Here is a 25,086-nt window from a genome sequence, read left to right as displayed (position 1 = left end):
CATTATCTTTATGTGAACAGTTTTGCCTAACCTTTTGTATCATTCAAGAAATTATTATTTATTTTTTGGGGGAAAAGGGCAGACAGCAAAGCTGATTAAGCCCAAACAATTACAAATTATAAGTGCTGTTCAATCAAGTTTGAAAATGTAGCTAAATTGTTCAGTTCAATTAGTTGCGGTGGCAGAAAATTCCATTCCCGGATAGTTAATAACTTGTCATGTAGGTGGTGGTGTTTTTTGGTGGCACAATTAAGTGAAACAGATGGTGATGTACATGTCTAGTGTGTCTGGTGGTGAAATGAATATATTCTGCAGCTGGTAAAGATAAGCTAATTCTTCTGAAATAATTTGTGTCTTGCAGGTTTAGTGACTGAGCAAATTTATACAGGAGTCTGGAGACAATTATGGGGCTTTTGCAAAACTTGGAGCTGCAGCCTGCTGCATAACCAGAGTGCCACGCCCTATATATAGATATCGCGTTGCGTCATAATTTGGAACTGTGACTAGCTATAATTATAATATAAATAGATTTGCACCTCGCAATAATTATTGCCTTTTAATCGTCGCATTGGCATAGATTAACATCCTCGGCGCGCCCTCTATACTATTCGGGTACCCATACTATTCTATGACATTAGCCACTCCGGCATGATCACGCGGTGCATATAATTTTATGCATACGTAACTAGCTACGTATAAAAACAACTATCCGATGCCTCTATAATCAGCCTGTAAGTTGGTTGCTCGTGTTCTACCAAATGAGAGCAACTGTGGCTCTGTGTGTTTGTCTGTTCCTTTACTGCGGGAAATCCAGTGCACAGCTTACTAGGGAAGAGAAACAGAGCGCCCTGGATCTGCACAATGACTTGAGGAGAGGAGAAGGAGCCTCCGATATGTTACTAATGGTATGGTAACTATTGTGAATTAAATACAGAACTAGCTAGCGATGATATTGTCTTCAAATCCGCACACACGGACCGGATTTGTGAAAAGGGTCACAGTCTTGACCAATTTTATTTTGATGTTTCTCAGTTTGCCGATAGCTAACTAGCTAGCTAGTAGCTATAGCTAGATCGATTTTTTCGTTTTTGAACAAGCGAATGTGCCGGTGTTGAAGACCTCTCAGTTCTGCAAATACCCGTCACATATTTGGAACTACCAATTTACTGCCGGTACCAGCTATACATCAGCTACACGGGTTGAGTGAGCTCTCGGTCTCGGCGTGCACTGAGCTAGGTTGTTTTGCCAGATTTTAACACTGAATCAGCACTTCGCAAGGTGTTAATCTTGTTTTTCTTATCACCTCCACCTTGCATGCATTCCATGGTAACCAAATTAACAAAGGATACCATTAATAGTCACCCTCACTAAATGAGTTCAGCTTATTATATTTTAATGTAATAGCTGGTTAGATATAACTGCGGACTCATGCAGTACTACCATGATTGGGTAAGTGATGACAAGCAGGAGTTGCTAGACAAGCTATGCACATGTATATTTGTGCAACTACTGAGATGGTAGCTATATCCACAGGTATCTATAGTAACCAAAACGTGGGTATCTGATGATGTCATCTACATTACAGCTATCAACTTTCCATTATGATCATTGGTCAAGTGTTTTGTATGAATATATGAATAGCTATACAGTCAGCTATACTGCTTAATGCTACGGCAACTGGTAGATTTTATTAAGTAATCTGTACATGTAGCGAAAGCAGAATATAGTATTTACTTATTTGGTGACATCTCATATGCATGCATGTAGTATGGAATCATATAGCCATATTGTTAGTATAGCTAACTAGTTTACATCTGATTATATAAAGTTGCTATCTATATAGCTATACCATTGGCAGTGTTACTCTAAAACTCTGTAAACTGCATTACATTACATATTGTTATAGTTCCTAAATCATGATAGTTTCAGTGAACTAAAAATATAGCAATATAATTAAAATAAAGTGTGATGCATCCCTAAGAGAGAATCCAGAAAAGGGAAGGGGCACACCCACATAGCAAGTATAGAGGTGTAAGAAGAAGCCTTATACTATAATTATAGTAAAGTAGCTATTCTTAATTTTGTATAGTGCTATGAGTACAAATGTCAAAATAAATTTCAATGAACTATTGTATTGTATTGTATTAATGCTTTACAGTGACCAGCACTGAAGGTCTATAACAATATACTTGGAGGGAATTACGTATAGGCAGAATCAATCAGCTACAGAATCTTGATAATGATTTCCCATACAATGCATGGTCCATTCTATTGCAACATGGATTGCTTTATTAGATATGCAGCATTGATATGATTGTATGAGAAAACTCTTTATAAAGGAGATCAAACTGTCTGACCTGTAGAAGCCAATGATATGACTTAGTATGGCAGAGTAGCTTGTAGTCTGCAGAACTATCAATTTTCCAGGTACACAGAATGGCTATTAGATATTATGTTTAGTCAGTGACATTTATATATAGGGGGTTATACAGCTACATTATATTATCATTATTTTGGGACAAACAAAATTACATACATGCTGACCCTTCTATGAAAGGTAAGATACAGCAGTGAAATTAATGACTAGTGCTGAAGAGTATATATATATATATATATAGGAGAGACTTTCACTATTATACCTTGCTATAGTTCAGTGGAATCTTTCCCAACCTTTGATCCGATACTTAAGTTATCTGTTTTGCTGGTCAACAACAAAACCATTTTCTACTCACAATGTGTTGATAAGTGACTCAACCCTGCAATTATTTGTATCTCCTACACAAATGATTAACAAAATGTGTGATTTTTCAAGTAATCAAAATAATTTGCACCATAGCTGATAACAATGTTGTGTACTGTATGGTTATAAGCACATTTTGGTGAATGTGTTTGAAGCTATTTATATATAACATATCTCCACAAACTGGTTTTGCATGGTTGTTTGTATACATTCTACAGCAATGGGATCAAGATTTGGCAGAGTTTGCACAGCAGTATGCTGATGGTTGCAGATTTTCCCACAGCAATTCAGCTGATAGGATGGACCTTGTTGATGGTTACTCGTGGATCGGTGAAAATCTTTATGTTACAAGTGCCCTAGAACCAGATGAAATAGTGGAAGATGCAATACAAGCTTGGTATTATGAAATATCTGATTATGATTATGAAAGCAACACTTGTGAGTCAGGCAGAGTGTGTGGACACTATACACAGGTATAACCTAGTAAATATTTAATCGGTGTATACTTTGAGCTATAGAAGTATACCACTATAACATAAATGGATAAGTATGTACAGAATATCATGCAATGCAAATAATGTTGACATCTACGTATCCAAACTCTACAGGTGGTGTGGGCCAGATCATATTTGGTAGGATGTGGGGCAGCTTCCTGTACTAGACTATATGATGCTGGATTCTCATCAGGAACTCTTGTTGTGTGTAACTATGCACCAGGGTGAGTTACTCCCTTGTAAAACTGAGCATGTGACTCCATTATGACCTGCAATAAACATGAAATTTTGACCTTGATTTTTTTTTGCTAGTATATAATAAGCCAACTTGCATGAAAAGCCATGCAATGATACTCACAAATTTTGGGTGCTAGAATTTCAACAAAATTAAAGAAATTCTGGCAAATAGCTGTAGATATGTAACTTGTGCATATGGACAATTATGCTTTGCAAATATTTTACTTGATGGGTATACCACACTAATTTTGTTGTTGATTCTATGTAATAGAGGTAACATTGTTGGTCAGCATCCTTACACTGTTGGTGGAGCCTGTACTTCCTGTCCAAGTGGTGATAATTGTGTGGATGGACTGTGTTGTAAGTTTATGACTATCTTGGCATGTAATATGTGTATATCCACAGCCGGTCTATCTCTGTAATGGGTGCCTCATGCAAATTTACTAATATGGCTTATGTATAAATGAATTACACATTCTCAATAATTAGTGTTAAGACTGTAGTGGCAATCTCCACATAGCTTCTTTGCAAATACAGTATATAGCTACTCCAAACTTTTATATATTACTGTTTTTGGGAATTTGTCGCATGTGACATATTTGGTTTGCATTTTGTTTTTCATCAAAAATACTTTTGGCATAATCATAGCCCTCTAAAAGTTTGCTATACTAATTCACTGTCTGATCATCTTTACCTGATCATCTTTCCCATATAGTATCAGACAAAACATATGACTCTTATTTATGTATGTAGCTGCACTGAGCTCACCATCTGTGGTACCAGATCAAGATGATAATACTGAAGGAACAGAACCACCTAGTGAGATATTTAATAATAACTTTTTTGACAATGGCGTGTACTTGGCACATAATTCAATGTCCTTTAAGTATAATGGTTGAATGCAGATGGAATACTGGATCCCATGTTATGTGGCTCCTCAGGCACTTGCCTAGACTGCAAGCTGTCTGTGGATCAAGTCACCACCTGGTCTGGGATTTTTCTGCGTTCATTAATAACATATTTCTGGCTCCTTGCTACACAGGCTTTTAGTAGTATCAATCATGCTTTGAAAATAGCCAATTATGCTTTTGAGGCTAAAAAATCCAGCCTTTTATGCTTAAAATTATGCTTCCAAAATCAAAATTATACTCTAGAGTTGGTTGTTTTATTAGAGTATATCAGCTTTCCTGACTGCTGTATTAGAGTAAGTGGCTGATCTATTAAAGTATATCTTAACAAAGAGTAAATAAAACAATAAAATAATAACATTGCAAATTTTCTTGATATAAAATGCACTAGTGTATTGATACTTGATGCCTTTGCAAGCCTATCATGCTTGAAAGTATGCCAGCATATTTGGTGCAAGCCCATTTGATAGCCTTCATGCAGATCCCTAGTGAGATAGTGACTAATCAAATAAATCAGAACTTGTGATGTTGTATTGTACATGGAGTATTTACTGTACACATATATCCATGCAGTTAATTGTAGTACACATGCTAAGCTATGTCTAATAGTTACGTATATAATATTAAATAATTATTTACTGTACAGGAGTGTACTCAGTTAGTCCTCGGACTGGTGGTTTTGGAGGTGGAACAAGAATAACTATCACTGGAAGAGGTACCTAGTTGTTTAGTAATTGTGAGTACTCAAATATCACCTGTAGAGTGACAGGGTGTAGTGTTTGCCCACATGCTCTGTTTTTGCAAGCTCGATCACATTTATCCATGAAAAATGGTGATAATAGGTGTGTTTACTGAATTTGCTCTTGCAGTTTTCAGATAATGAATGAATGACTCTTATAAAACAACTGGCAATAAATGATAAAAAGCATGCTAGTGCTTTATGTCTTGTTTTACAAAAGTGAGAAGGCTCTTGTCAAAACCACTATAAGCTTGACACCATTGGATTCAGTCACACGAGGTCATTCCTGCTGCTATACCATCCCTTCCATCAGAACTGAAACCTTTGCACGTTCATACCTACCCTCAACTACCAAGATGTGGAATAATCTCCCCGAGTCACTGGCAATGATCAACAATTTAGATGAATTTAAAGATAAACTAGCACACTATTTGTTATGGCACTCATTTGTATGATTATCTGTGTTGTATACTCTGCATGAGGTTTACACAGTAATAATGATAATAAGTATATTTTCATTTTGTAACCTGCATCATGATGCCAATTAAATGCTGACTAAGAGCTCAAAATTGCAGTGCCATAGCATAATGGTACAAAAAGATATGAGTGACAAGACTTTGAAAAAGTAGGCTAAAATCATGTGCCCACATGCCCTATTTTTGCAGACCCGGGCACAAATTAAGTCTGACAAGTCAGCATAACTTAACAACATTTAAAATTATTATGCAGCTTAAAACTGTATTTAAAAATACATACCAGTCCTATACTTTGTGTAGCATAATACTGTACAATACTTATATTCCCACAATATAATAATTCTGTATGCTTTGTGCTTCTGTGCCCTATATACTATATACGAGTGCATTAAGCATGTCTCAGTTTTAGTACTACTACACCATCTTATCCTGGCAATGTAACTTTCATCAATTTAGACCCTGTTCCTCCTTTGTTTCTTGTACTATTATGTCTATACTACTACTACTACTATTGTTATGTTTAAAATTTTAGCTATGTGTCCTTCCAACAATAGGATTTAGTCCTGACCAATACAGTTATGATGATCCTACCAAGGGTAATCGTGTCTACTTTACTAATGGTGACAACAGAGTAGAATGTCTAGTGTATACCTACTACACTACCACTGAACAAATAGTGTGTGATACTGGGTATGTGGTGTATATATATGTATGTTCTTAAATTTATATACACAATCTACATTAAGATAGCACATATTGTGTCTCTCTAACTAACTATTATGGTTTTTTGTAGGACTTGCCTTTTACGGTGCTGTTAAAATGGGTTATGCCATGATCATTACATTTTGTGATCAAATCCATGCATTTGTAGTTAATCCATGCATTTGTAGTTAATCCATGCATTTGTTGTTTACTATAAATGGAAGGCTGCATTTTTATAGGGTTACTAGAGAAATCTGTATTCAAGGATCATTATAGATAACTTTTGTTATGTTCCGACACTTATTAGGCAGAGTTTCCATCAATGTATACTATTAATGTACATTGTAGTGACTCAATCTGATTTCCTTTCTAAGTCACTGTTATTTTGCTATGTAGTCCATCCCCTACTGATGTAGACCGAGAACGTTACACACTCACTATAATTATTGATGGTAAAACTGTTACTGAACTTGGAGGAAGTTACTGTGGTGGTTGCTTCTTTGATGTGAGTAATAACACACACTACAGATTAATTATAATTATTTTAAAACCCATTTTATGTAAACCATGCAATGGCGGATCCAGGATGGGGCATTTGGGGCAAATGCCCCCCCCCCCCCCCCCCCCTCCATCCCTTGTGGAGGAGCCAGCCATACTTCTGATTAAAATACTAAACTTTATCAGGCCAAGATCAGTTTATAAAACTCATCATGAAAATAAGCACATTGTACTAGCATTATTACAAATTCACCTGAAACTAAAGCGAATCAAAGTCAAACTAGCTGTTAAACTGTCACCCAGCACCTTCATTCAAACTAAGCGTCTCTAAAATAATTGTGTTGTTGCTATTTAAGACATTCACAGCCTTTTAGCTAAACAGCTTTTAAGACTTCACAACCATCTACAAAAGCCAAAATGGCTAAAATAATCAACAGTGAGATACTACTATGAGGTGATTATTTGCTGCAATGTAGGAACTAACAAGAGAATCTGGCTCTCCCCAACCACCTACAACTTAGCCTGTTTGTGCCCCTCCCCTTGCTAGCTCCTGGATCTGCCCCTGCCATGAATGCACTGTGTACATCTAAGAGCTAATTCACATTTGCTTGTTATAATAATAATAATATTATTATTGTCTTATAGTATCGTGATGACAGAACCCCAATGATCGAATATGTCTTTCCTCATGCTGGCACCCCAGGTATGTGTGACTTTGCATGTGAGGAGTTCACTATTGTGTAATTATATACCATCAATATGATATACAGTACATGGTACAAAATGCAGTGTATAACTCATGTGGAAAACATATGTATACTGTGAACTAGGAGGAAGTTACTGTGAAATAGGCTTTTAAATCTTCCTGTTGTGTTTTCTATTAATTTTTTTCCTTTACCCATATTATTCCTGCAGTTATTCCCTAATAATGATTCCTGAAATGCAGTTAAATACATTTGTTTAATTCTATGACTGTAGAGGCAATTACTAGCATAGTAAGCACCAGATTTGCAATAATGGGTCTCTCACACACTTCCAATTTATGAAATTGGATAACCATAACTTAGTGTTAGTTCAGGGCATACATAAGCATGACCATCAGTTAAGGTAAGTTAGTGCTCACTATACAGACCACATTTTAGGTCAATAGCCTTTTCTAATACAATGTTATGAATTGTCAAAGTTGGTGAATTGGATGTGTGTGAAAGACCCCTTTTCACAAATCCGGTTGCAAATTATATCTTAAAAGATTGTGATACTCTAATAGAGTAGTCAGTTTACTACCAATATTTTTGTGACTACTTTATTAGGGTAAGTGAATGCTCTATTAGATCTTTTATACTGCTTTTATGCTAGCAGTGTTTTGGGGGAATCTCTAAGGGAATTCATATAGCATACTGCAAACAGGATAGTAACTTTTGAGCTTTAATTACATATTTCTGAAAATCGTCCTATTATTCAAGAATTGTTCTTACAACCTCAATTTTCTGGAAATTATTCTATGCGTCCCTGCTGTCCATTTATATCTGTTTATAAATGCAGTGCAGTATATCCTATGCAGTACCACATGTTTAAGCGCACTTTTAACTTATGGGAGGGTGAGACGGTGATGGTTTGAAAACATGGGTTACTCTGGTAAAAATCTATACATGTATAACTGTAGAATCCATGATGACATAATATAAACTCTAGTGAACAACCGAGTATATATATATATGTGACCGGATTTGACAAAACCAGGCTTCCACACACATCCAGCTTTGTGACTCCAAAGAACTATAACTCAATGTAAGAATAAGCTATCACTTTCAACTTTTGACCTGTTATTGCACATTGCGATGAGAGAATTGTGTGAAAATGTTAGGTCAATAGCTTGCTGACTGGGAACGTTACAAGTGATTAAAGTCGAAGAATTGGATGTGTGTGGAAGCCTGGTTTTGTCAAATCCGGTCACATATGTGCATAGCTAGCTACACTGGAGAAAATTTATGCACTTTTTGTAGTCACACTTTTTGGTGAATTTTGCTGTACTAAAGTATATTGATGTTTGTTTTCTATTACTGTTCATGCTTTATCGACACATTATGTTGACATTTTGCTATACAGGATCACTGGTATATCTCACTGGAAGGACATACACAGATAATGTTGATGATCCTGATGAGGAGGACCTTATTACCAGGTGAATTTACATGTTACTTAATATAATAGCAGCAAAGTTGAATTGCTAATATACTTATAATTATTAAAGACTGCATAATAAAGTCTGATGCCCTAAACTGCTATTATTGTTCTGATAACATATAAGTTGGATGCGTTTATTATACATAATATTACTCTATGTGGCATAGGTGGATCTGTGTGACGGCCAAGTGGGGCCAAAGTCCCTGGCTCTTGTCTTGCCCCCCATACTTACAGATTATATTGACACCAGAATTAGGAATCATGCATTCATTCTGTATTTAGAAGTACAGAAAGCCAGAAGAAAATGCTTATAGTTATAAACTACATTGTGAGGCAAATGAGTCTGAATTTTTGTGCTAAGATCAATATACTCTAATAGAACAGTCACAATTCTTCTGATAACAGTATTACCCTAATGCACTTTACCATCAAATAGGCTTTGGATAGGCTAATTTTTTGTATGCTTTACAAAGGATGCACTTTGTAAGGTAAATAGCTATCAAAATTTTCTCAGATAATATTCAACCACAGTCTTAGAACAAGATCGAAACACTCTAATAGTAATAGTACAGTGACATTTTGTTGTTTTTGACCCTTACTTAGTTTACCTGGTCCAACACAGTAAAAATCATATCTCAGGGTGTTAAAGATCTGAAACTTTTTCATGCCCCCAGACCTGTAGAATGGTACTGTATGCTTCAAACTTCACATAGCTCAACCTCTTAACTCTTTAGCTTACTCCTGGAAAACTTATCATAATATCCTACTAATCTTGCTCAGTTAGGGTCGTCAAAATAAACTATCTTTTGTGAGCAACTACACCCCTGTATTTTATAAAAAAAAACATGAAAGTATAGGATTTCATCACCTAATAATCTGGTTAGGCCTGTGTCAAATATGCCAGCATAATAGATAGCGTAATAGGCTGGAGTGCTATGCCAGCAGCAAACTACATTTACTAGATTGATAATCTCTAATAGAACAGTCACCTTGTGGTAGAATATTGTAATAGAAAGCAAAGTGTTCCAAGACAATTGTAAGAAATGTTGGCCAACCTATATAGCTTAATGCAAGCAGAATGGGAGCACCTCAAAAGCACAATAGGTGAAAAATTTGGGAATTTTTCCTGAAAGCATTTTAGGCAAAATTTTGAGCACATTTTACTTGGGCCTAAACCTGGTACTGTGGCACATATGTGCTGTAATCTGGTCATAAAATTGTACATATGACCACCTTTTATATTATAATTATTATAGGATGTTTATTGGAGATCAAGTATGTGATCCAATTGATCCTGACACTGGAGAATCGTAAGTTGTTACTCTCTTAGTAAATACTCTAGTTACAACCTTGCAGTGATTTAAAAACGATATTTAATAAAAATCTCTTCTGAATTTGAAAATAGCAAAAACCCAGTGTTACAAACTGAGTACACATAAAGTACTCTAATAGAACATACAGAATTATTAGCCTTACTATAACATATTATGGAAATAATTAAATTTTGTTGTTTGCTAAAGTCTGTTTTGATTTTGCAGGTATGAAAATAGCCTTTCTGGTACCACTGGTATGGTTGGCTGTGTACCAATGACTGGAAATAGAATTGGTTAGTTCATTGGTTCTGATATTATTAGTGTGCAGTATAAAATGGATCATGTACTTTGGTGATTTAAATAGCATGTTTAAAATTCCATCTATCTACTAAAAATGTACATGGATTTATGCTCTTTCATTAAGCTAAAATTTTAACTTAGGCAATAATGTTCTGTAGAGTAGCCCTATAGTAATTGACTAGAGGACATGTAATAATTCAGACTAAAGGTGAGTTGTACTAGTTTGAATTAAACCAGTCCATATAAGTTGAAATGATCAAGGCCAATGCTATAAATTATTGGTTATTGTAGTTGTCCTATGGAGGTGTGGTATAGTCCTACTAGGCCTATGTCAAATATGCCAACATAATGTTAGCATATACTGTAGGGTGAATATTTTAAACCATGGAACTTAATTCCCTGAAATAGATAGATGGTTCCTATTAGAGCAGTCAGTGGAAACTGCAAACTGCAATGGAGCACTCAAATGCATTGTTCATAGCTCCTTAGATCTACACTCTCTAATAGAACAGTCACTTTGTAGTGAAATACTCTAATAGAGTATTCACTGATTGAATGTTACAACATAATTGTTAGAAATGTTGCTAGCCTAGGAGCATAATGGGAGCACCGAAGAGCATTATAAGTGGAGAAATTCCTGAAAGCATTTTGGGCAAAATTTTGAGCATGATTGACTCAGGCCTATATATTCCTATTTCATGTAGTCTTTCTCCTTTCCCATCAAAAAGGATACAGTACATATGTATGCCAATGAGACTAAATAATACATTGACAAAAAAGAAAGGTATCTTATTGCAGCAAGATTCTGGGAACCGGAACACCACAGCATTATTGTACTGTCACCAACACTAAGCAATGCCAAGACCCAAACTTGTGGAATATGAGTAAAGTGAAGCAGCACCATGCACATACTAAGGGTTAAGAAGACCACAAAGATTATTTAGATATCTTTTATGATGTGACATCAACTGTACGTGCAGCAGCCTGTAGCAAATGAAACTAGAAAAACACATAATTGAGTAGAAAAGTACTTGGCTCATTGTACTACTCTTGAGGAATTCCAAATAGCCAATAATATCATCTACTATATAGTAAAATAGACTAGCACACAAATAGATTATAGTTTACCCAAATTGGATAGATTAATGAAGTTATAAATTACACATGATAGAGATTCTCTGGGGCTATTTATCTTGGATGGCTGCTGCAAAATAATAAGCACAAATAAAGCTTGCAGCAAAAATTATTCAGTGACCCACAGAATGATCACCTCACCAATATCAGCATATTCTAATAAAACAAAGAACTTTAATAAAATAGCCATCTCTTAGCAGTATGTACTCTTGAACAGCAGTGAAATTTAAACTCTAATAGAGCATTCAGTAATATATAATATTGCTTATGTGCAATCATATGGTGGTCAGTGACTTAAAATATAATAAGTTGTAAAACTGTAGACAATTCCGATCTTGATTACATTTCTTTATACACCTGTTATATTATAGATTCCATGAATGCTACTTTGATTGTTCCAAGCTATGGGAGGTATGTTCTGTATGCTGGCATATATCGTGCAGTAAAACTTTGTCTAGACTGTTCACCATTTCCGTGTTACTGGGCCTAGTCAACATCACTTACCCTAGTACAATATTAAACTTTTATAGTACACAATTGACTGGATTCAACAAGTTACCTTATATCTTATTTAGCATGTTACAGAAAATAGTTACACTTTATACTCAACCTAAATAAATGTACTGTATGTAATATACACAAGGTAGTTGATTTATGAATAAGTTTTTATAGAATTTTTTTTAACTATTGGCTATATGCACATATGCCCAAAAGCCTAATTAGCTAAAGGTTGTATTAATTTTATAAAAGTATGTTAGTGTGCAAACCTTTTTCCAGAACATTAATTTTATATTGCTTATAACATATCCTAGAAATTAAAATTCTACACATTTGACAACTACTGTACATAAAAACCTTCCACTTGATTCAAAATATAATATGACTGGGTATGTGGACACAAAATTCACTCCATCACACAACAGGTATATCTCAAAAACTGGAATAGAACAACTTCATTCTGTAGTTTGTAATACAAAGTCAATATTAAATTTGATTATCCAGGCTACATAGGCATTACAATTTTTTAGTCATGTTACTATACATGTAACTATGATAAATTATGAGTCTTGAAAGAATTAACAAATTTTATGTGTCCACATGTTGAGTTTGTGTAGCCCCAGCCACATTTTAATTATCCTCTAAACTTCCTTTTATCAAACTGTAATATATGGTTAATACTGATGTTACTATTCACTATATTGTGTAGTGCTATTACTCAATTGGAGGATTTTTCTCTGGACACCAATATGAGGCTGTATCTTTATCAGACACATGCTGGTAAGTAAATATTGGACGGTTAAGAAGAAATAGTTTTATAATTATACATCATTTGCAAATTCTTGTTTATTTGCAGACATAACAGGAGTCAGTCCCAATATGGGTAGTATCAATGGAGGAACTACCATCACAATTTTTGGAGAGTACTTTGATCCTAATGCCACTGACATTGAAGTGTTGGTAGGAGGTGAGATAATTTTCTATGTGTTCAATGTTTTTCCATTTATTTATATTTACGTAACTATAGCTAAGTATTTGCATGCACATTTTCATCTTGCTACGATTCAGACAGATGTTAGCAGCATTACAAGACAAGCTTGAGTGTTATGTCATAATAGTTGTAATTGTTTACCTGTTGATTACGTGTTAGTAGCAGTACTGTATTCTATACCATGGCATGAATGATTGTACTTGAAAGGTTGCTATTATTTTTATGAATGAATACAGTGGAACCTCAGTTGTCCAAACCCTTTAGGACCAAGGCTGAAACGTTCATTTCCCTGAAACTGTGTATAAACAACCTTAAAGTAGCTAAAGAATTTTTTAAAATCAGTATTATCAACTACCCTAATAGAACAGTCAATACTTTAATAGAGCAGTTGTTTCTGTAGTTCAGTTAACTGAGAATCCGGATTAGTGGGATTCAGATAACTGAGGTTCCACTGTATACATTAACTCAGAACATTTTACTAGTGTATGACTTCCTCAAGTGTGCCTCAATCATTATTCTTTGATATCCATGCATAGCACACTGTATAAAACTTGTATACATGTACATCACTTCTTATAGTTATTACACACTCAATATTATTTAATTAGGTGTCCCTTGTGATATTCACAATATCACCACAACAGAAATTACTTGTGTTACTGGTGCAAGCTTAGGAGAATATACATATTATCCAGGTAATGTGAAAAGTTAGTTTTATGGGATAATGTGTTATATTTACCAAATTACTATTCTGTGCAGGAGGTCGAGGGCTACTTCGTCAACTATATGACCACGATTGGAACCTTGATAGATTTAGGGAATTTGCAAGGGACAATTCACCCAAGAACGAGAGCAACACTGAGATTGCATTTGCAACTTCCGAACGGCCACTAGAATTCGGGGAGGACACATATTTCAACACCAAATATGTGGGATTTATTGTATTTCCATGGAGTGGCAATTACACAATTTATATCAAATGTGATGACTTGTGCAGACTCTATCTCAGCTCTAACATGTCAGCTGAACATGCTCAGTTAAATGTCCATGCAGGACAACATACTAGGGGTCTTTACGATTTTTTTCCTACTCAAATATCTGATCCAATTGAACTAGAAGGCGGTAAACCATACTATGTGGAAGTTTTACACACTCAAGGTGGTGGCCCATGGGATCTTGGATTTGGTGCTAAATACCACAATACTAATCTGACTTCCAGTCAAGCGTATGGAGAACATGAAGAACAAAGGATAGTGTTATCAGCAGAGATTAAGAAAGAAACACAAGTGAGAACACATCACGTACATACAGTAAAGTGGCTGAAGCATACAGGCAGTATATAGTGGACACTTTTCATTCACCATGAAGTATGTACAGCTAATGATGTTCATTGTTGTTAGTACAGTAGATTGTAAAAAGTGATTAATGCGGGTGCATACCAAAACATTAGCTTACTGTATATATACAAATCGATATGGAATTCCATCCGACCTTTGAGCAATTGAATATCAAATGTAGCTGTAAGAAAAAACCAGTCAATTTTGTCTACTGTGAAAATGTACTGCTAAAAGCAACTTGTGTATGAAGTACTTTACTTGAAGAGTACACAAGAAACTTAAGCTAAGCAATTGTTAGTCATCATCTGAAATGTTACACAATTTATTGACATAAATTATGATCTATGAGCGACATCAATAATATTTATGTTTGATTTCTGGCCTAGAGGGGTAATTATATACTAAGGCATGTGGCACTACATCAATGTAGCTATTATAGCTGTAATCATAAAATTATGTACAGTTAATACATGTCTTTCATACAATATGTGATCATCCAGGGACCATAGTCATATTATGTAAACTATCTAAGCATGACAGTGGGTAACAATAAGAGTAATTGTATCTCTTTTGTTAGGTGGTCACCATGTATATTGAACCGATGATACTGAATGTTACAATCACTGGATCTGCATCTTCATCATTTACACTACGTTATGGTTCATCAGAATCAACTAGCTTAACTGCCAGCACATCAGAAAGTCTGTTTGATTTAGCTGTTACTGCTATCATTGATGGAGCTGACATATCAAGCATTGTAGTGACCAAGAGTGTTGTTGATGATCAAACTACATTTCAAATTGTGTTCTTTGAGTCAATACAGAGAACTGCTACCTTGGAAGTTGGAGATTATGATTCATCACTTATCACTGTTGCCATCAACATAATCCAAATGGGTCGTTTCCCTGACGACTTAGTATTAGGTTTACCACATAGAGATACAGAGACTATCTCACTGCCAGACAGTGACAATGACTTTATACAGGACCAACTCCATGATATAATCTCAGTGACTTGTACTAAATCTCCAGCTGGTCAGATATACTGGACACACAGTTATGATGGCAGTACTGGTCCCATTTGGGGTACCCTTGATAATTCAATAGATCCACAGTGTGGACGATATGCATTAAAGGACCCTTTTCTTATATTTAGAAGATATGCAAGTGTAAATGATATTACAGGAACAACTGTGGGTGATGTTCCTGTGGAGATATTCCAGAGGGTAAGCATAGTGAAATAAGTGTGCAGATATTCCACCACCCTACAACATTGCATGAAGCAGTGAGGGTACATCAAGCTAATTTCTAAGTTTTGCAATAAAAACAGCACTGTTATTAAAGGGAATTTTGGAAGGTCACTTACTCAGGTTAGCAAAGGTTCTTCCACACTTATCAGAAAAAACATCTTTGCCATTGTTTGCTTAAAGTATAGTGAAATTTTGGCAGCTAGGAGTACAATTATTTCAAAATGAATGTAATTACCAATACTAATTCCTGTATAGACATAATATTATCAGCTTCATTGCCGAGCCTCATAGCAGCGCCAAAATTTCACTTGGATTCATCACAGAGTGCAATTTTGGCTGTTATGAGTACAATTATTTCTTAACTGCATGAAAGTGTCTGTGATTGCCTACTAACCACAAAGTGATCACCCTTCATGGTTTGTAGTACCCATCTATCCAGTTCTGTGTGGCTCATAACTTCTAACAGGTGATTGTATCAAATCTTCCAGTACTTAAAAGGCTTCTCGGTCTGATTAAATAATTGATATATCATTTGTTTTGTACTTAAAAGGCTTTAGTAATATCTGATTGACTACTCAAAATATCAACATTACACTTGAAAGGTTTCTATTGTCAGTATATTTGATTGCCTATATATTATATCACTTTTCTTGCACTTGAAAAGCTTCTGTGATTTTGTTTTTAAATTGGCAACTTTACTGTGCAATAACAGAACAAACCATGTAGGCACCGGCCGATTATGCCAGCATAATTTAAAGCATAATAGGTGACCAAAAGCATCAAGCATAATGCCAGCATCAATGGCGGATCCAGGATGGGGAATTTGGGGCAAATGCCCCCCCCCCCCTCCCCTCAAGAAATTGCATACAAGATCAAGATACTCTAATAAAGCAGTCACAATGTTCATGAGGCAGTGTAGCTTACCTACGTATGAAGCTATAAATAAGGATTTTATTTTACATAACATACGTGATAGAATATATTTGGTAAAGGATAACTAGCTATTATTGTTGTGACCTTTTTTTTTTTTTTTTTTTTGCTCTTCAACTTTTTTCAGCAAGGTGCCCCCCCCCCCCCCCTCTTTCCAAACTCTGGATCCACCCCTGAGCATATTAAATAGGGACGATGTTAGAAAAATTAATTAAATGCGCAATACATGCGTCTGAAAGAAAGCAAATATTCACTGCCAATAGTATTATTAGTGCATTTCATATTTAAAAACATGTAATATAACTTATTAAATCGTTTCTTTGTTGGTTATTCACACTTTGCAGAAATAAGATCAAGATACTCTAATAAAGCAGTCACTTACTCTAATAGAGCAGTCAGGAAAGGCTGATATACTCTAATAAAACAGTCAGTTCTAGAGCATAATCTTGATTTTGATAGCATTATTTTGAGCATAATAGGCTTAATTTTTTAGCAATGCTCAAAAGCATAATAGGTAAAATTTTGGGCATAATAGGCCGGTGCCTAAAACCATGTGATTTGGTATTAATTCCACTCCAGTGGCATATCTATGGGTGGGTCTAGTGGGGCCTTTGCCCTACCAAAGAGTTATGGTGCCCCACCAAAAGTGAGATCGAAATGCTCTAATAGAGCAATCAATCACTCTAATAAACCAGTCACAGTATGCACAAAAACAATGTAGCAAACTACATAGTTGTAAATAAGGATTTATAGGTACTTCATCAATACTTTTTGGTGGAGGGCAGCCATTTTCAGATGATCATTACCTTTTTTGTTCTTCAATGTTCTACCAAGCCAGTGAGTCTAGACGTGCCACTGTTAATATGTATGGCAAACAAAATCACTATGTGGTTATTAGCATAAACAGTTGGTGCTGCTTAGCATTCAAAGCAAACCAAAAGGTGAAAAATGGATGGTGATCATACACGTATATACCATATCAAGCAAAAATATAGTACGATGTCATATCCACATACACAGTCCAACTGCTGTATAAAATAATTGGTGCTTGCATAATATTACCACATACTTTTCTGTGACTCTAGTTTTGCTTTTCTTATCGTGGAACTCTACCTTCAAGTCTAAGTACCTACACATACACTTTGCTACAAGATGGAAGAAGGCCACTGTATCGTATAAATGTGCCACTACCAGAGGATTATTTTCCACCATCACCCAACAGTTGGAGATATCACTGTATCAATCTCTATGAGTACTTTACAGAAGACAGTGGATACTTTGCAAATGTAGGGATTGAGTTTACTATTTACCAAATATTTTTTGATGCTACACCTGGTGATTTGTGGATGGATGAAGTTTCAATTCAGCAGGGAACTAATCAAAGTAAGATTATACCATAAAAATAATCACAGTGTCTATTTATTGTAAAACAATTATACAGTAATTGTAAAAGAACTTCCAGCTAGACCCAATGGAATATATATCGATGACGTAGAGGTACAAAGAGATCTAATTGTATATGAGGGACTTAGTATCTCCAACTCATCCACTTATGTCACAAGATATCTTACCTATACTGTTGAATACACTGTACATTACTGTGCTGTTGGTATACCACTGTTGAGTTACACTGCTAGTAATGATGACTTGATAAGTGTCCAAAGAACTGTTGGTGCTACATCTGGGGTAGCAGGTGAATTTACAATCTCTTCACCACAGTACACTACCATTGGCACTCAAGCTTTTCCATATAATGTTGACAATTCTAACCTGGAAGCATGGCTGGAAGAAACACTTGATACTGGTGATGTGGAAGTCATAGAAGGCGGTACTTGTGAAGAAGTGACACATAATATCCGATGGTTGGAGAGGGGTGGCGACCAAGAACTGCTGGTGGTTGATGGTAGTGGCTTGACACAAGAGATTGGAAATAACACGTGTGCAACAGTAGAGACCATCACTGATGGTGGAGTATTTTTGATACCACTCAAAGGTGACATGCTGCGACTTCCCAAGAAAGACCCTCAGGTAAATAAATACTGTTAACAACAAAAGTTTTGGTGTGACTTAAGTTTGGTATATTAGCACATGAAGCAGGGTGGCAGATAAAAATGGGTGATTTTTATAATTATGCAGCCAACATTGAGCAATATAGCCAATTTACAAATAAAATTCAGCAAATTTTCTTGATACACTAAATTTTCCAAACTCTAGTTATAAATGCCAAGCTATTGCTGTTTACATTAATGCAAACAGTGCAATGTCTAAAACGATACATTTTTAGAAAGTATGTGAAATAGATTTCTAATATTTATACATGTTTCAATTATGTTTCACAGGTTGAGGTGATAATCAATAAAAACCCATCATCATGCAAAAATGACAACTGTAGTTTCTTTTTCTCAGTGAATATGACTCCAACTGTAGATTTCATTTCTCCAAAATCTGGTCAAGCTGGAACTATCGTTAATATTACTGGTAGTGATTTTACTCCAAATGTCACAAGTGTGACAATAGGTGATGCTCCTTGTTACATACTGGAGTACAATGACAGTTTTATTTCATGTATGGCTGGTACAAATGCAGCTGGTACATATGATGTATATGCCCTAATTGAATCTAAAGGATTTGCAATTGGCAATACTACATTTGAATATACACTGACTATTGATGGTGTATATGAATACAGTGATGGTAGTATAGGAGGGGGCACACTAGTCACCATACAAGGTGAGGGCTTTCCCGATGTTGATGAACAAGACATTTCCTACATCATCAGAAAGTTTGCTAATACACATTTTTTTAACGAGTCAGATATATTGGATACTTTTGCTGAAGGTCTTGCCATCTGGCTTGATGGTGTAATCTGTACCATTATCAAGTCAAATAACACACATGTTGCTTGCCTGAGTGGTCCTCATCCAGAAGGTTTGGTTAATATTACTATCTATGTTAATGGCATTACAACAGTTATTGAAAATGGTTTTCAGTATTCAACTGCATCCACCCCTGTAATAACCGATATTTCACCTTATCAACTATTTGTACATACAGAGACCAACATCACTATAAGTGGGTCAGGATTTGCTGGTTTTATATCTGGTAATCGATTTGCATCAGTGAATGAATCCAATGTTAGTATCACAATAAATGGATTGGATTGTGAAGTGGTGACATACAGCAACATCACTATCAATTGTATAGCTCCACCACAAGAGAAGAGCACTTATCCAGTCTTTGTGCTTGTCAATGGAGTTGGGTTTGGAGTTCAAGAATCTTCCATCACTAATAGTTCAGAATTCTTATATCCTCCTGTATCTTATCAGCTTCAAGTTCATTCAGTAAGCCCAGCAATTGGCTCACTTCTTGGAGGAACGTTGATTACCATTTTAGGAGATGGTTTTACCACAGAATTATATGAAATTAATGTCACAATTGGTGACATTCCATGTAATGTTACTGCTGCTAACACAACTAGTATAGAGTGTATTACTGGCAGCACTTCCAAGACTGTTGCTGTACAAGTTGCAGTGATAAATTCCACTTTAGTCTGGGACCCATCAGTTGTTGTACTACAAGCAGGAGATACTGTTGAGTGGACATGGCGTGGTGGAATTACACTTGATCTATTCCAGGTTGCTAGTGGCTCCAGCAGTGTCTATGATGGTCAGGGATTTAGAACTAGCCGTGTGGAAGATGGAAGTTTCAAATACACCTTTTCAGAGCCTGGCATATACTATTTTGCCAGTGATTTTGATATTTTTACTCAACTTAAAGGGAAAGTTATTGTTGAAGAAGAAATTGAACTTACATTCCCAGTAACAATAATGATTGGAGATTACTGTGCAGAGCATTACATTGCGGATGAGAGAGATGAAAGGTCAGTATTATATGGGTCAGGATCAGGATCACCATCTTGTGAGGGTGCATCATTTCCTGATTTTGTTACTTTTGCATACCTAACCTGTGCTACTCCAATAGTAACTGCTATCAACCCTCTGAATGCTACCATTCAAGATACAATCAATATTATTGGTGAAGGATTTTCTAATTCATATGAGGAAAACACAGTGAAAATAGGAGACTATGATTGCACTGTTATTGACTTTAATGTTTCCTGGATTGACTGTATTACAGAAAATACTACCATGCCAATAAATGAACCACTGCCAGTGGAGGTATCAGTATCTGGCATCGGATATGCTCTAGTTGCTATAAATGATGAAGTTAATAGAAAAATCCTTTTCCATTCAATTATTGATGATTACACTCCACAATTTGGTTCTATCCATGGAAACCAAGAACTTTCAATCACAGGATCAGGATTTCTTGATACCACAACAGTGGACATTGATGGAAATATATGTGGGATACAGTTTTTCAACTACACCAATATCGTTTGCAATATTCCAGTGTATTCTGGATCGGCAGAAGAATTCCAGGCTGCAGTAGTGGTAACCACTAATGGACTAGAAGCTAGGTGTGGGCTATCCTCATGTTACTTCAATTACTCCTTGTCATCCACACCGACAATCTCCTCAGTAGACCCTAACAGCTTTTATGGTGACACTCCCATCAATTTAACACTTACATTTGATAACTTCCTACCTCTTTCACCATATAATGTGATGGTTGGATACTACTCTTGTGATGTCATAGATATATCTAACTTGTCTATCATTTGTACACTTCATCCTATTCCAGCAGGAAATTACACTTTGAGAGTTACCACATCTTCTGGTGAGGCTATGTTCACTGCATCTCTTATAGTAACAAGTGTGGTTCAACTGACATCACTTGATCCATCCACTGGCAGTATTGAGGGTGGCAACACCATAGTAATCATGGGTAGCGGATTTTCTAATGAGACTACTAACATTAGTGTGCTCATTGGTGAGCAAGAGTGCCAAGTTTTGTATAGCAATTACTCTGTGGTTCAGTGTATTGTGCCTCCACAAACTGATATGTACAACACAGTAACAGTTACAGTCAATGATGTGGTCTTCCCTACTGCTACATACAATTATAGCACAGTAGAAAATTCTCCACAGATAATATCCATAACTCCCACATCAGGTCAAGGTGGAGACAATGTAACTATTACTGGAGATTTGTTTGCTGCTATTTCTTCAGATAATGTGGTCACTATTGGAGGTGCTGAATGTGTTATCTATGATGCATCAATAACAGAGATTAGTTGCACCTTGGCACCGGCACTTGCTGGATCTTATAAGGTTAATGTCTTAGTATCTGGTGTAGGATTTGCTGTAGGAGATGTTGACTTTATGTATGTGCTAACAATCTCCACAGTGTCACCAATGCAAGGAAGTTTTGCTGGCATAAATATTTTTACTGTCTATGGTGTGGGATTTGATCCAGCTTCCACCTTTGTAATAATCTGCAATCAATCCTGTATTCCTACTAATGATCCTCCTAGTTTAACCATGTTAAATTGTGAAGTACCAAGTTATACCTACCCTGGATCAGATGTAGTCTGTGATGTTACTGTGACTGACATCAGTACTAATACTGTAATACAAGATGGGTACACCTACATGGACAGCCTAACACCACAAGTGACCAGTATTTATCCACTAATGGGAGGAACAGCTGGAGGAACTACATTAACAATAACAGGTAGTGGATTTTCACCAAGTGCTAATGTAACTATCAGTGAAGTAGTGTGTTCTGTCATCTCGCTGAATGATTCAACAATTACCTGCCAAACTGGTGCCATTGGCAGAACTGTCAAGGCTGAAGTATTGGTTGAAGTTGAAGGAAACTTTGCTGTGACTGGTGGGCTAACATTTTTCTACGTAGATTTGTGGAGTTCTACGTACACTTGGGGAGGAGAATCACCACCAGTGGAAGGTGATTTTGTAGTTGTACCAAAAGGACAGACTTTAGCACTTGATATACATACTCCCATCTTGTCATTTCTTCTCATTCAAGGAGGGACTGTGATGTTCCTTGATACTCAAGATGTCAGCTTGCATACTCAGTTTGTACTGATCACAGATAATGGATCTTTACAAGTGGGAACTGAAGATGAGCCCTTCACTCATAAAGCAGAAATAGTCCTTTATGGCCATGTTCTGTCTACTGAATTACCTTTGTATGGTGCTAAGACATTGGCTGTTCGTCATGGCACACTGGATCTGCATGGCATTCCACTCAACGTAACATGGACTAAACTTGATGTTACTGCAGATCCTGGAGATACCATGATTACTTTACAAGAAGCTGTACCATGGGAAGTTGGTGGAAAAATTGTCATAGCATCAACTAGCTATAGTCAAAGGGAAAATGAAGAAGTGGAAATCGCTGCTATTGATGGGTCAAGGACTGTGTTAACCATTAGTCCTCCACTGCAGTACCAACATTTGTCAGTTAAACAGACAATAGCTGAACAATACATTGACACTAGTGCTGAAGTAGGTTACTTGACCAGAAATGTGATATTCAGAGGTAACAGGATTGAAGAATGGGTGACTACAATACCAGCATGTCCAGAAGAGTTCAGGCCTGGCCAATTTGATGTGCAGACTTGTTTCCAGGGACGGTTTGGAGAAGAAACAGGAAGTGATCAATTTGGAGGCCAAATCATGTTGCATGCACCAGTGATAGATAAACATTTAGTAACTGGAAGAATTGAATATGTTGAGGTAACTCATGCTGGACAAGCATTCAGACTTGGTCGATATCCAATACATTTCCATCTCAATGGAGATGTTACTGGATCATACGTGAGGGGATGTGGTATCCACCACACTTTCAACAGAGCTGTCACCGTACATGCTGTTAACAATTTGTTAGTTGAGAGGAATGTTGCTTATAATATAATGGGACATGCTTACTTTTTAGAAGATGGAGTAGAGGTTGGTACGATCATTCAAGATAACCTTGGTGTGTTTGTGAGAGGTTCCAGTAGTTTACTAAATGTTGATGTAACACCTGCTACTTTCTGGGTCGTCAACCCAAACAATACAGTAAGAAGAAATGCAGCTGCTGGTGGTAGCCATTTTGGCTTTTGGTATCGATTGGAGAGGCATCCCAGTGGTCCATCATTCACAACTGCAATATGCCCACAAAATGTCCCTCTAGGAGAATTTGATGATAACAGTGCACACTCAATGGGTTGGTATGGTTTGTGGGTGTTTCAAACGTACTTCCCTAAAGTTAATGGTGCATGTGATGGTGGAGATGATGAACCTGCTGTCTTTAACAGATTTTTAGCATGGAAGAATGATCGAGGTGTAGAATTTCATGAAACAGTTGGGGCACTGCAAGTAATAAATTCTACAATGTTAGACAACCAACTTGCTGGTGTTGAGATAACAGAAAATGTTGGAAAATGGGGTGAGCGAGGACCACTAGTTAAAGACGTACTCATTGTTGGCCACAGTGACCTAAACTCAGATGATCCTGATTTCTGTTCTGTATCTGGATTTACAGCACCACATTCATATCACCTAACAGTCTCAAATGTAACTTTTGTAAATTTCGATAGAGCAGGTTGTTCAGCCATACTAGCATGTTCACACTGTAGAGACTTTCAAGGTGGCTACCTAACAAGATATGAAAAAATTACATACATTGATTCTCCAAATCTTTCAGAATGGCAATGGAACTATGAACATGTACATAGAGATTTAGATGGTTCTCTGCTTGGTATTGTTAATGGTTCACTAGTCCCTTATAGTGGTGTACTCCCACATGATAGTTGTACTCTAAATGAGGCCAGCAGCAACTCAGAAATCAACAGCAGTGTATGTGATGCCACAGTTGATTTTGTAAGGATAGCCATAAACAGTGTGACACCATCATCTATATCAACCAGGACAATATTTCTGACTAATGAATATGGAACAACTGATTTAGATTATGCCTTAACAAGGCTTACAGGCCCATCTGGTTACATGGCTATAATTCCTAAGGGACTTGAGTATGTCATAAGATGGGATGATGGTGGGCACTTAACAAACATATCTTATACTATGATCGTTTCTGGTTTAGAAGAAAATGAGTACTTTTGGATCAGCTATAATTTTTCACAAAGAGTAGATGGGATTAATATTAATGGGAGAATACAGAATGCAACCAGCACAAGGCCAGATCCTGTTATTCATAGTACTGGTGACTGGTACATTGATGAATCTTATTTTCTAACGTTTCTGGTTAAAGGTCAACCTGGTGGAGCTCAGTTTTCTATTATCTTTATATCATTCCGCTGCTTCTATCAAAACTGCATTCCACCAACTCCACCACCCACTCTTCCTCCTGGTACTCCAAATGTTACACAAAATTGGTCGGACGCTGCAATCTGGGAAGGAGAACAGCTCCCTCAAGAAGGTGA

The 25,086-nt window shown here is 36.4% G+C and overlaps 1 protein-coding gene across 1 annotated transcript; it reads left to right on the top strand.

Moving 5' to 3' along the window:
• The first annotated feature begins 758 nt into the window (after positions 1 to 758).
• On the top strand, positions 759 to 25,086 carry LOC136253576 (fibrocystin-L-like). Its single transcript, XM_066046242.1, has 22 exons — positions 759 to 905; positions 2,959 to 3,213; positions 3,349 to 3,458; positions 3,743 to 3,831; positions 4,225 to 4,290; positions 5,026 to 5,094; positions 6,149 to 6,284; positions 6,693 to 6,801; positions 7,440 to 7,497; positions 8,901 to 8,976; positions 10,235 to 10,288; positions 10,517 to 10,584; positions 12,097 to 12,136; positions 12,933 to 13,003; positions 13,080 to 13,190; positions 13,823 to 13,909; positions 13,974 to 14,500; positions 15,129 to 15,776; positions 17,816 to 18,113; positions 18,172 to 18,758; positions 19,070 to 24,873; positions 24,915 to 25,086. Exons 1-22 carry the CDS (start codon positions 759 to 761, stop codon positions 25,084 to 25,086), a joined length of 9,582 nt encoding a protein of 3,193 aa, XP_065902314.1.

Source organism: Dysidea avara, chromosome 4 (genome assembly GCF_963678975.1).
Source record: "Dysidea avara chromosome 4, odDysAvar1.4, whole genome shotgun sequence".
NCBI classification, from domain to species: Eukaryota; Metazoa; Porifera; class Demospongiae; order Dictyoceratida; family Dysideidae; genus Dysidea; species Dysidea avara.
This window is presented reverse-complemented; position numbering and strand designations above follow the sequence as displayed.